This window comes from Podarcis tiliguerta (genome assembly GCF_965153285.1).
Source record: "Podarcis tiliguerta genome assembly, chromosome: 10".
NCBI lineage: Eukaryota > Metazoa > Chordata > Lepidosauria > Squamata > Lacertidae > Podarcis > Podarcis tiliguerta.
The window spans coordinates 62,294,002-62,307,170 of record NC_139543.1 but is presented as its reverse complement, the minus strand read 5'-3'; the positions used below and the strand labels follow the sequence as shown (position 1 = coordinate 62,307,170).

Sequence of the window (13,169 nt, the reverse complement as noted above, 5' to 3'; positions counted from 1 at the left end):
TTTGGACCAAAACAATCTTTAAAAATTAATTTGAGGTTATGAGCTCCTGTTGCTCGGTCTCTGCTCCTGCCAACCTAGCAGTTTGAAAGCACGTCAAAATGCAAGTAGATAAATAGGTACCACTCCAGCAGGAAGGTAAATGGCATTTCCGTGCGCTGCTCTGGTTCGCCAGAAGCGGCTTAGTCATGCTGGCCACATGACCCAGAAGCTGTATGCCGGCTCCCTCGGCCAATAAAGCGAGATGAGCGCCGCAACCCCAGAGTCGGCCACGACTGGACCTAAGGGTCAGGGGTCCCTTTACCTTTACCATAGGTATCTACACATTTTTAATTTTTTTTTAAGAAAATCTTTGTCGTGAGAGCACACAGCACCAGGTGATTTGGCATGGAACGACCCCCGTAGGACTCCATGACATGAGTCAAACTTCCCCCTGGCACACAAACATCTATGCTCTGTTTTAACCATTAATCTGATGAGCTATAGAGTACCTGGAAGCCTGCCAATTACTCTGTGATATTTTGGTTAGCCTAATAACAACTTTGCTGTACTGTGGATTTAGAATATTTTCTTAAAGGTCAGTAGCTTGGCTTCTGTTTTCTCTTCACCAAGTTTAGAGTCTTCAAGACAACAGGAAAGAAGTGGAGAGGCAGGAAGTCAGCATGACTTTGTAGAACACCCAGGCAGGAAGATGGGACCCCACCTTTCATTATTTTTTATTATTATTGTTTAAATTTATACACTGCCCTATACCCGGAGGTCTCAGGGCGGTTATGTCACAAGCTTTACCCCTACCCCTTCAGAACAAGCAGGCATCTCACTTGAATCCTTCCTCCTCCCTGCCCTTTTTCTCTGTTTTCTCTGGTCATGAGGACTAGCGACTTGCAGAACCCACTCAACACAGGGAGATGCTAAACCTTCAAAGCCACTGTTATAAAGGCAGGTGAAGATTTTATTCTGTTGGTGAGACTGAATCCAATAGTCCATTCACGCGTGCAAGGCAACAAAGAGGCCAGTGTTAACCGGTCCTGGTATAGTGCGGGGAATGTTGGCACATGATAAAAAATATCCTTTATTGACGCTGTTGCTTCCCATAAGCCCAGCAGCCTAACAAGCTTTTCTGTTTCAAGGCTGAAAAACCAGATTGCCCACTTGATCACAACACTGAGCCATCTTTCACCTGCCGAGACTTTGTTTTACTTTGACTTTTGCCTCAACCGGACTTCATGGATAATAAACAGCTGCAGCCAGCTCAAAATCATTTCCCTCTTGGCAAACACAGCTTATTCCCAATGATAAATTGGATGGGTGTGGATTTCAGCTTCAGTTGAATAATGGTATTTTAGAGAACTATGCAGTAAATATAGACAAAAAGAGGGACTTCTCATATATATGCAGTGTTTTGCCATTCTGCTTTTATCTCCTCCAACCCCCCCCCCCAAAATGTTCTGATTCCACAACACACAAAAATGTGGCTCGTGCCGGTTGCCAACATTTCAAACAGGCTCTGCAGCTGTGCCTGCTTAGCCAGTAGGAATTAGTTTCTGAAGCTAGTTTTTAAAGGGTGCGAATTGTAAAATAAAATGAGTAGCTGCTAGTTGCTGCAGCTAGCAAGGCCTACTAGATAGGTGTGTGACCCTGTGGCTTATTCCCATGAAGGAATACTGTTTTGCATACGCTCATCTAAGCATAACCTCCAGATAAACTCCCAGGACATCGTTCAACCTTTTCTTGATTCATCCTTCACTTCCCAAGAAGAGCATTTATTGTACAGGTGCATCCTGCTCTGTGGGACAGGCTCAGCACTCTACTTGCTCCCAGATATATGTCTAGACATCCACATACGTCATGGGCTAGTGTTGCTGATCTATCCCCCTGGGGCTGCAGAGTTTCCAGACGCAGATCGATAAAAGCCAAGCTGATCAGAAAGGAAAAGGGTGCGTGTGTTGTGCTAATCTTGCTAGATCAGCACGGCATCAAACCAGGGTAAGGAGAACAGGGGCACATCTTGGATGTACAGATTTCAATGCAAAATCATCATCATGCACGAGGCACATGACGGCCCATCTGTCTCCATGCTAGCTCTCTGGCGCACACTTGTGGCCAAGACATCTCCGTTCCTATCAAGGAGATGTGTGGTACCTCTGTGGAGAGCTATTAGGATTTGCACTGAGATGCTTTCAAGGCAGATGCTTTAGCAGCAGGGGAGATTTGCAGGAAGTCAGCTAGTGGCAAAGATTTGCAGGGAAATACATGTGTCTTTTTTATTCCCTTTCAACACCAGCAGAATTCATGCTGCAGTTTGGGCATAGCACCTTTAAAGCCCACTCACATGACATTTCTTGGCTTCAACAATATTGATCTCCCTCCCACACCTTTTTGGCAGCTTGATTTTAATTAACACAAAGATCAAAGGTCCGCTACATTCCATCCCAGAGAACTAAATGGCTCTGATTGTCACATGGAAAACATCTGATGATGAGTTGTGTCTTATTGTGACCCCATCATAGATAGGTATGTTTTTCATGCATCCACATTACTGGCTGTCTCGGGTCATGGCAGACCCATTCCTGTGATCAGCTGCTTCCTGTCCTATCCCTTTTCCTTAACCATCTCCCCATTCAGTTTGTCTTCGTCTTTCCTGGCTGTCCAGAACCAGTGCCGCTGCCTCCTTCCCGTTAACAGCACACAGCTCTTCCTCCTCCTTGGTCCTTCCTTCTGCCGACTTAAAATTCTCCTTGCCCTCACAGAAACTGCATCTTGTTCATGGAACCTTCACCCTGAGAAGTCAGAATGTTCATTAGCATTCCGTGTCCTCCTGCCAGAGCAGCAGCCAATAGCCAAAGAGGTGGGCCGCTGGAACAAAATGAACCTGTGTGCATTCATTATACATATATCATACATGCTGAAGAGTCACAAATTATGGTCTATGAGCTGTCTTTGGAGGCTGCTGGGAGCCTCTGATCTTTTCCTTTGATATTCATTTTCCTCTTCTTTTAGAAGCAGCCTTGCTGGGATTAAAGAATACCACCCATTGCCTTCCTCTCTGCCTCCAGGGTGGCATGACTGCTAATTTCCTCTCGCATATGGCAGTGCTGAACCATCGGTCTGCATCACGATGCCAGACTGGCTAGAAGAGAGCGAAGTGGCAAGACAGTACCAGGATAGCAGCAAGCCCAGTTTGTGCACACAGCAATATCACTCAGGCCACAGGGACCCAACTTGCCTGGTCAATAAGGCCACCTGTGTGAGCAAGGATCAAACACACAAAAAACGGACCACAAGTATTAACAAGGTGCGGCAAAAAAAGGCCAGCTTCGGGACTGCGATTTAACACCCACCTATCACGATCATATCCTTTAATAGAAAACTCAGGTGGAACGAGCTTGTTTTCTCCAGCTCTGGAGGGCAGGACTCGAACCAATGGCTTCAAGTTATAAGAAAGGAGATTCTGACGAAACATCAGGAAGAACTTTGCCAGCAAGAGCTGTCAATAGTGGAACAGACTCCCTTGGGAGGTGGTGGACTCTCCTCTTCCTTGGATGTTTTTAAGCAGAGGTTGGATTGCCATCTGTCATGGATGGTTCAGTTGAGATTGCTGCATTGCAGGGGGCTGAGCTAGATGTCCCTTGTGGTCCCATCCAACTTTATGGTATGTGAAAATAGAAAGGGAGCCAAAATAGGGTGGCTCAGAAACACTGGGGTTCCCAGAGGTACAAAAACATCTACATAGCTTAGCAGCAGAACATCTGTCTCACATGCAGAATGCCCAGGTTCAGTCTCAATGTGGAATTGGGCAAGATCCTGAAACCCTGGTGAGCAATTGCCAGTTGGGGTGCAGTGTTGGGATAGAGGAACCAATTCAGCACAAGGTAGCTTCCTGTGAAAAGGTAAACTGAGGGACTGGGCTAGGGAGAGAGAATCCTGAACAGAAATGGCTGAACGGAAACACTGAGGAACATGAGAATTCATTGCAACTTTATGCTGAAGGTCCCGCTTGCTCCATCTAATAGCCAACTCGGGGTTTGAGGGCCTATCATTTTGGAAGGGAGCAGGTCTGTGTGTGCGTGGCATGTGTCCTGGCCTGCCCAAAGTGGCTGTCACATCAAAGTATGGAGGTATCTCCAGGAGACCTCTCATCCTCCAGGGCTACAGCATTCATTTGGGTAGCTGCTGTCAACTGCCTGCTGTCCATAGGTGTGGTGGAGAACACTGCCAGTGTCTAAGTGAGATTCAACTGCTAGTTGGATCAGGTCTTGGTACATAGAACGGGAGGCTCCATCTAGTCCTTTACCTCAGGAAGAAAAATGTGCTTCATCCTTACAGTTCATACTTCAAAGATGTTCTGTTTTATTTCATGTGGGCTCCCATTGATTCAACCCTAGAGGGACGTGAAGGGCAGATGGGGCTCATCAACCTGGGAAGGTAGCCTATGTAGGAGAAGGAAAACTCTGATCCTAAACCTCCGCTGCCTTGCAGGATATATCTTCCGGAGAAGAAAAGGCTCAGGAGTAAGCCCTACGCAAATCCAGAGTGGAGTGGAGTCCCTAAGACGGCTAGATGGAACCTTGTTCGCCTCCTTCCGGCAACTCCTGCAGCCAAGCCGGTGCCAAGCATCTTGCTCTGCTTTCCTTTGGACCACATCAGCGAGGTTGAGAGAGGGGTCTTGTCGACTGGGCAGCCCAGGACCTACATATACACTGCCCAGGCTTGCACCCTGGGGAGGTCACTTCAGTGCTGCTAATACAGTGTTTTGACCTCGCCGTTGAAGGCAAACGCTATTGTCTCTCAAGACAGATGGATGCCAACAACAGGTAATGTGAAGGGAGTCATAACCCAGAGACAGAGCACATGGTTTGCATTGCGGAAGGCCTCAGGTTCAATGCCCACCATCTCCAGAAAGGATGAAGATTCAGGAGAGCTGATGCCAGTCAATGTAGACAGTGGACCAATGGCATGACTGTAATAAGGCTTACTATGTTCCTACAACAAGGAGTGGTCTAGAATGGGCTAAGCCTGGGATGGGGAACCTGTGGCCTTCCAGATATTGTTGGACTACTGCTCGCCCCAACATCCAAATGGCGAGCTGCTGTTCAGACGAGCGCTTTGATCACCAGAAGATGAGAATCTACCTTGTCTCACTACAAGCGCAACGACAAATGTTTTGCAACATGGTAGTGCTCATGTTTAGAGGAGGCAACTATTGCAAGTCATTAATTAGACCAGATGGCGGTGTTAAAACGTTTAACAGACAACATACGTTTACCGGGAAAATAAACACCCAACAGATCCCTCCATAAATCATAACATACATTTTGATAGGCAGGCAACATTTATGGCGGCTGTTAATTTTTGGTAGAAGGAACACATACTTCTGCTCTCAGAAATTACCTCCTGTTCAAGTGTCATGAAGGGAACCTGATGTGCATCATAGGCAGGGCCGCAAGGTGCATGATTGCTGGATCTCATATAGTGTGAAAGTGGGTGAACCTGGGTTGTACCATATAGTCTGAGCAAAATCTGCCCGTTCCTCTCTCTGACCCGATATCTGACCACTTTGGCAGCCTACACGTGAAGCCTATCAGGTTTGGAAAGCCGTCTTCCACAAAGTGATGATCTTGCATGTTTAAAAGCTGCTTCCAGTAAATATGAGAACGATTTATTTCTTTGCTTGCTTTAGCAGATGCAAGTGTGTCCCACTGGGATCCTAAGGGAATGAGTAGCATGTTCAACAAGATTTTAAATCAAGTTGTGCATTCAAGAAGGGATTTTCATTACCATTTCAAAAAAACAACTATTCTGAAAAACCAATACAACCGTAACTAAAAGATTAAATGATTGTGAAAACTCAGCCTTACTCCTGCCTTACTCCCCTACATCTTCTATTGTTTCCATCTTATCTTTTTTTAATATAGATTTTGTAAGCCCTTTGGGCTAGAAACCTGTTCTTTGTAAAGTGTCATGTAAAGGTAAAGGTACCCCTGCCCGTACGGGCCAGTCTTGACAGACTCTAGGGTTGTGCGCTCATCTCACTCTAGAGGCCGGGAGCCAGCGCTGTCTGGAGACACTTCCGGGTCACGTGGCCAGCGTGACAAAGCCACATCTGGCGAGCCAGTGCAGCACACGGAACGCCGTTTACCTTCCCGCTAGTTAGAGGTCCCTATTTATCTACTTGCACCCAGGGGTGCTTTCGAACTGCTAGGTTGGCAGGCGCTGGGACCGAGCGACGGGAGCGCACCCCGCCACGGGGATTCGAACCGCCGACCTTTTGATCGGCAAGTCCTAGGCACTGAGGCTTTTACCCACAGCGCCACCTGCGTCCCAAAGTGTCATGTGCTGCATTATAAATACTTATACACTGCTGCTACTCTTCCTGCTGCAATTGTTCCAAAACACAGAGGCGCTTGAGAATTCAATTCTTGGCCCAATTCAAGGTGCTCATGTAGTTTGAAGCCCTGAATGACTTAGGCCCCAAATATCTAAAATACTGCCTATGTCTCTACAGCCCCCTTATATACAGCCCCGCCTTCTTTTTGTGATTGTAAGTTGTTTTATTAAACTGCTTTTAACATTGTGCTTTCATTGTTGCAACCTTAGATGGGACCTTAGGTGAAGGGCAGTATTAAAACAGCAGCAGCAACTCTCTAGCGGCAGTTGTGCCTTTAGGCGTAAGAAATCTTTGACAAGCTTCAGAATCTCCTTTAAAAGGTTTGTTCTCTTGAAAGTTCACAACTGCATGCAACACTTTCATCATCAATCTGCCTATCACAGTTCTCTCCCTCTCCCTCACACTGCTGTTAAAGGCTTGAAGAGAGAGCATGTATTTAGCCGAGACTCAGGCTTGTTGTAACAACAAGGAAAACCACTGTGTTCAGAAGTTACAGGGTTATCCAATAGTTGCTTTGCACTAGTGGAAAGCACTTCCCCCCTACATTGGGGGATGCGACATCTTTATCGGATCAAGGGCCACATTCCCTTCTGGGCCTTTCAGGGGCCACATGCCAGTGGTGGACAGGGCAAGAGTCCAAAGTGCTCAGAGCCGTAAACATGAATTTTACCTATAAGGCTAAGTTTCTCTGCAACCAAACACCCCTCTCTACCTTCTGTCCAGGCAAGCGGAAGACATCATCCGAGTTTAAGGACAGGTTCCAGTCAGGCAAAAACAGTCAAGGAGGATACAAAGTGCGAGGTGTGACTAAGCAGGCCCAGAGAATGTCCCAAGGGCCAGATAGAGAGGCCTGAAGGGCATTGGGTTTCCATATCCCTGCCCTATATACTGGTGACCATCCCTTCCCTACCACCCTCTCTGACATATCTGAACATGTTTTGGAGGTTCCTCTAATCTTTCCAGGACACGGGTGGTCCTGTGGTCTAAACCACTGAGCCAAGGGCTTGCCGATCAGAAGGTCGGCGGTTCGAATCCCTGTGATGGGGTGAGCTCCCGTTGCTCAGTCCCAGCTCCTGCCAACCTAGCAGTTTGAAAGCATGTTAAAGTGCAAGTACCGTATTTTTTGCCCTATAGGACGCACTTTCCCCCCTCCAAAAATGAAGGGGAAATGTGTGTGCGTCCTATGGGGCGAATGCAGGATTTCGCTGAAGCCTGGAGAGCGAGGGGGGTCGGTGCACACCAACCCCTCTCGCTCTCCAGGCTTCAGGAAGCTATCCGCAAGCCGTGGGAGAGCTGCACGACTTCGCGCAGCTCTCCCATGGCTAGCGGAGAGCTGCCTGTTCTGGGGGCTGGGGTCGGGGGAAGCTCGGGCTTCCCCCGCCCCATCCCCACACCTGGGGGGGGAATTCTTTATTTCCCCCCCCAAAAAAACTAGGTGTGCCCTATGGGCCGGTGCGCCCTATGGGGCGAAAAATACGGTAGATAAATAGGTACCGCTCCAGTGGGAAGGTAAACGGCATTTCCATGCGCTGCTCTGGTTCGTCAGAAGCAGCTTAGTCATGCTGGCCACATGGCCCAAAAAATCTGAGGACAAACGCCAGCTCCCTCGGCTTGTAAAGCGAGATGAGCGCTGCAACCCCAGAGTTGTTTGCGACTGGACTTAACTGTCAGGGGTCCGTTACCTTTTTCATTTTTTTACTAACCTTTTCAGAGGAGACAAGGGGAGCTGAAGTGGGTAGAAGGGACTGGTGACAACTAAGTGAAAGGAAGTGTTTTCTGCCAGTGCAAAGCTGGTATTGGATGCAGACCACAATAATTAAGTCTCAAATATTCTGCCATTAGCTCTGGCTCCAGCTACTATTGGCCAGAGACCAGCCTCCAGTACTTGGCACTTCCTTGCCAGGAGGTTAAGAAGAACAGCCTGTGCCTTCGGTTGAGCATTCATTTCCCCACAGCAACCAGTGGAGATAGAGGTCGCCATTCCTGTTTTGTATGTTATCTAACACAGGCTGGTAAAAAGTTACTGCCAAGTATGGTGGATGTTAAAGCAAAGAAAACAATGTGTTAACTAAATGGAACCGGGGGTTCCCATAGGACTAGAATGAAAAATAGCTTTCATCTGTCAGGCTATTTCCTCTATTTCCTGGCAGAGCTTCAGTGATTGAAAAAATAGAATAGGCAAGTGGTATGACAACAGTACACAACATCGATTTTTAGAAGTTAGAAATGAATTAAGATAAAAGAATCAAGAAAACTGACTCTGTGTCAGCTTTCAAGAAGTCACCAACTCCATCTAGTATGCCAGCTGAGACCCTACTTACTGGACGTCACTCACAGAACTTTGAGGGGGGGCCCCTCATTTAATTTTTCTGTTAGTGCACCTGTTGGTTACCTTCTACAACCTGTGAGAATCTAGCAGTCAGTATGTCCTCAACGTATCTCTGCAAAGCAGCTCCAAGGACTGTGTTCCACAATTGCTTCTAGCTATTTCTACAACAAAGCCAATAGATACTGAGAGAGGTGGTTATAAAGGTAAAGTTACCCCTGCCCTTACGTGCCAGTCGTGTCCGACTCTAGGGTTGTGCGCTGTCCGGAGACACTTCCGGGTCACGTGGCCAGCGTGACAAAGCTGCATCTGGCGAGCCAGCACAGCACACGGAAACGCCGTTTACCTTCCCGCCAGTAAGCGGTCCCTATTTATCTACTTGCACCCGGGGGTGCTTTCGAATTGCTAGGTTGGCAGGCGCTAGGACCGAGCAACGGGAGTGCACCCCGCCGCAGGGATTCGATCCGCCGACCTTTCGATCGGCAAGTCCTAGGCACTGAGGTAATTCATTAATTTCAGTGGGTATTCTCTGAGCATGATGAATGCAAAATATACAACTGATATAAGCCACCCAAAAATCATTGCATGCTTACCTCCTCACCACCTCTCCCAAACAGCAAATCAGGATTATCTTTTTTTTTAAGAAAGAAGCTTTATTATGCAAATAGGAATGTGATTTTCATCATTCTCATTTACAATGGAATCTCTGAATTGGACAAATAATAGATAATTTCTGTACCTAGATCTAGCAAAATGTCATCTATTTACATTCAAGTTTACATCTTTTCTTCAAGTTCCACACTGGAGGCCGTCAAAAGCACTTCTGCTGGGCTCCTATATGGCCATGAGTGAGGGAACAAGTGCATCCACAGGTTTTCAAAGTTTTTCCTACAGCTACTCATCAGTTGAAGAGGCAAGCCAGTTTTAATAAAAGTGGCCTGCCTGTTCAGCCAAGTGATTGCTGCCACAGAAACTTTCAAAACATATTTCATGCTTTAGCATGCATTTATCTCCCCTATCCACACATGCAAGTGACTAGGATCGCATCTGTTAATAGCAGTTTCTCAGATCTATGGATTGTTATATTCTATCAAATCCCTCTGGGTGTGTCTAATCCTCTGTTTACTGCAGCAATCCTCATCTTCCTAGGTACCATATTTAACACCATCTGTGAGTGGTGGCCTTTCTAGAATACTGCTCTTTCTCCAAGTTTCCTTGTATTTGCAACCTGTGAAATCCAAAGCCCTGATTTCCTCTTCAGACGCAGCTAGGATTTCACAGACTTCAGATAGCAGATTTTCATCTACCACTATTGTTCCAATAACATAAAATGTCAATAGTTATCTGCACCAGTTATTTTATCATAATTCTATTTAACAATTTGAAATTAAAAAATGTACAATAGAAAAATATTCAATAGTTCACAAACATGAAAAAACATATTTTAACATGCAGCTACATCCAGTCTGTCCAGTTCATGTGGGCGATGATTGTCACTAGTTCCAAAAGCTATGTTTACTTTGCATGTTGCGTATTTGGCAGTGCTGTTGGAACCAGCTTTTCCTTTCTCAAAACACATGGAGAGATTTGAATTTCTCAGCTATATTCCAGTTGTAATATAAATCCTCTCTTCCTCCCTCTGAGAATGAGTAACATTTGTTTCTGATAGCTTCCAAGTAAGATTTTTTTTTTGTTCTGGCCCTATAATATACAGGGCGATATCCTGATGACTTCAGTTCTGATGAACATCTGCTATTTTCAGTTCTTCCTTTAGACAGATGTTCTTTTGTGTGCACAGGGGCTCTTACGAAATCTGATGGACAGTATTTATGATTGCCTCAAAACGGAGCAGTCCTTAATATAAGGAGTGTTGCTGATTGAAAAGAAACAAATGAAAGCCATGGCATCTGATACTTTGAAGATAACCTCGAGGTATAATTAAAGCCATTTCACTTCTTCATGTTGCAACTTATGGCATCTTTTGAATTGGTAGGTTGAGAGCCATTTGTGGAGAGCTGGTTTGCCGCCCCTTCCAATTCTGATTCACGTATAAAGATTACTGCATCTCCGCTGACGTTTATTAGGCACTGTGCCTGCAAAGACAGAAAGCGGGCATCCAGTTATATATCTTCTGGATTTTAAACAGAACCTTATTGTTTACACAGAAATTTGAAATGTGCAAATAAATTCCTGCTACCGGACAAGGTCTTTGTACCTCTCTGCTGCCAGAAGCAGCCAAGTGCTGACAAAAAGTTTACAGATGAGCAGCTGCAGCAACGCTAGCAGAGAAGGAGCTTTCTGCAGATGGTTATAGCAGAGGCCAAAACTAGTAGTACTAGAGATTCAGAGGCTTCTGATCACACAGATGGTTTCTGTGTGAAATGGCCTGAGTAAATAATTATTTCCTCTCCACCTATACCAGCTCATTTTGTGAATATAGGGACCTCCCTAACAGCCCCAACAAATAAACATTTGTTTTTCTCCAAGCTAAGGATGCTTAGCCTTTTCAGCCTCACTTTTCATGTGTTTCCCTTTCAAATTCTCTGAAAGCTGACACAGCAGAAAGCTACAAATTGACAATTCGCCAACGTCCTTTTTGGAATGGTACACATTGTTCAAAAGGCCTTTGGAGCCCAGTGCAATAAATGCAGTTGTTCCTTTTTTATCGGGATTTAAGACTCCTGACCTTAAAAAGTGGGAATGTTATATATATATTTTACCAAAACTGTGATGTTTCTTGAAAAATGCAGTCCTCCATTCCCTGTGCATCTATTGTGACTTCACACACAAAAGGAGCCAAATCATGCAGCCATGTTTATTAGCCAAGAATTCCAGTAGCTACAAACAAATGAAAAGTCTAATGGCTCCATTTTAAGGCCTAGGGGTGGTCACAAACCCTTTAGAGAAGGGGTGGGGGACCCTTTTGGACTTGTGAGCCAGACTGTCATCTGCCCCCACTCCTGAGTGCCAACTTTTGACAGGTGAGTGGGATAACCCACCCATCAATCACTTGACATGGTGTGATTAACAGGTAGGTTGTTTTCTTAGTAGGAGTTCTTAACGGATTAGTTAGGAGAACCTTGCCTGGATGCCAGTACATTGCAAATGCTGTCAGGCTTCTCTAGTCCCTGACTGTTTATGTGCAGACATATAGTGTTCTCTTCAAGCACCATTTACCTGATTTTTGTTTGGATTCTCCATGAACACGCACTGCTTCATGATGTAAGAGACAACGGCATTTCCCCCGAGAGCTGCCACGTGAGCCCTTACCATTGCAAAGACCTCCGCAATGAATGCATGCAGAAAACCGCTTACACCGCCCTCCTATAAAAACACACCAACACGCATTTTAGTGGAAAGGCACTAGTAAAACCATCCCCAGCACTTACTGTTCTTTAGTTTCAAATTTATTCTAAACAAGTGAAAACTAATCAACAGTTGTTCCAAAAGAGTTGTGTCGTTTTTCTTAGTCTTCTAAAGCATCATTCAGAGTTAACACATACTTTGAGAACTACTACTTCAAACCTCCAAGTAAACAGTCTGATTTATCAGCAAAAAAGCAATGAAAAACCACAAATAGCATTCAAAACCATACAAGGAACAGATGGGACTGTGCGACAATTTGCTTAGGCTCCCAAAACGTTTGCTGTTATTGTTGCCTTATAATAGCATATCTGCATATTTTTCAAATTATCTAGCAGAGCTATACTGTGGATCTTTTCTGCAAACAGACAATCAAGAGCTGGGTTAATCTGCTAAAAAGAGCACAAAATTCAACTGTGCATTGGATTTTACTTATAGTGAAGGTATATGGAGATGCGATAATCTGGAATCTGCTCAAGCAAGACTTATGCCCTTTTTCTGTTAATTCTGAATTGCTGAATCTCTTGCACCCAGCATAACTAAAACCCAAGATCAGCCATGTTAGCCATGAGAGAAAGGCGGACTCCAGCGCAGCTTACCTCACGCAAAGAAGTGGTTTCTCGTATAAAAAACATGTTGATTATTCCAAGGTATTTGGTTATTTTTGCCCCAGCGATGAAAGAAAGAGGTGTCATCTTAACAACTGGCACAGTGGAACTCATGCCGGATGAGCCAGAACGACGGGACTGTCCTTCTGTCAATGGACTTGGCTTGTCGAATGAAATGGCTACAAGTGGCAGAAGGGAGGAAGGAAAGAAGGAAGACAGACAGAGAATAACTACTCAACATATGGATAGTTGCATCGGTAGCTCCAACAGATTAAGCCTTCTTCATGGTTTCCACATAGCTTGGTGACAACATTCAGCTGCCCGTGATGCTCAGCCATAGAAAAGAAATAACCATGCAGCACATGCAAACGAGAGACAAAAAGCTTGAATGGGGTTTAATTTTGGAAGAAGAGTAGCATTCCTGCAAAAGAAAACACTGAGGCCAGCAGCTGCACATACAAATGATCAGTTATCAAGTGAAGACACA

The 13,169-nt window shown here is 45.4% G+C and overlaps 2 protein-coding genes across 51 annotated transcripts in view; both read right to left on the bottom strand.

Moving 5' to 3' along the window:
* SOX5 (SRY-box transcription factor 5) overlaps positions 1–13,169 on the bottom strand; it is a 1,214,093-nt gene that overhangs the window by 49,486 nt on the left and 1,151,438 nt on the right. The window lies entirely within an intron of this gene.
* Positions 9,344–13,169, bottom strand: part of C2CD5 (C2 calcium dependent domain containing 5) — an 86,357-nt gene continuing 82,531 nt past the window's right edge. For all 50 annotated transcript variants that reach the window (XM_083401792.1, XM_083401795.1, XM_083401769.1 and 47 more), the window contains 3 exons: positions 12,674–12,861; positions 11,889–12,035; positions 9,344–10,804 (listed from right to left, as the gene is read on the bottom strand). In XM_083401792.1, the coding sequence (XP_083257918.1) occupies positions 10,661–10,804; positions 11,889–12,035; positions 12,674–12,861 (479 nt within the window). In that variant the 3' untranslated portion in view covers positions 9,344–10,660. The remainder of the gene's footprint in view (positions 10,805–11,888; positions 12,036–12,673; positions 12,862–13,169) is intronic.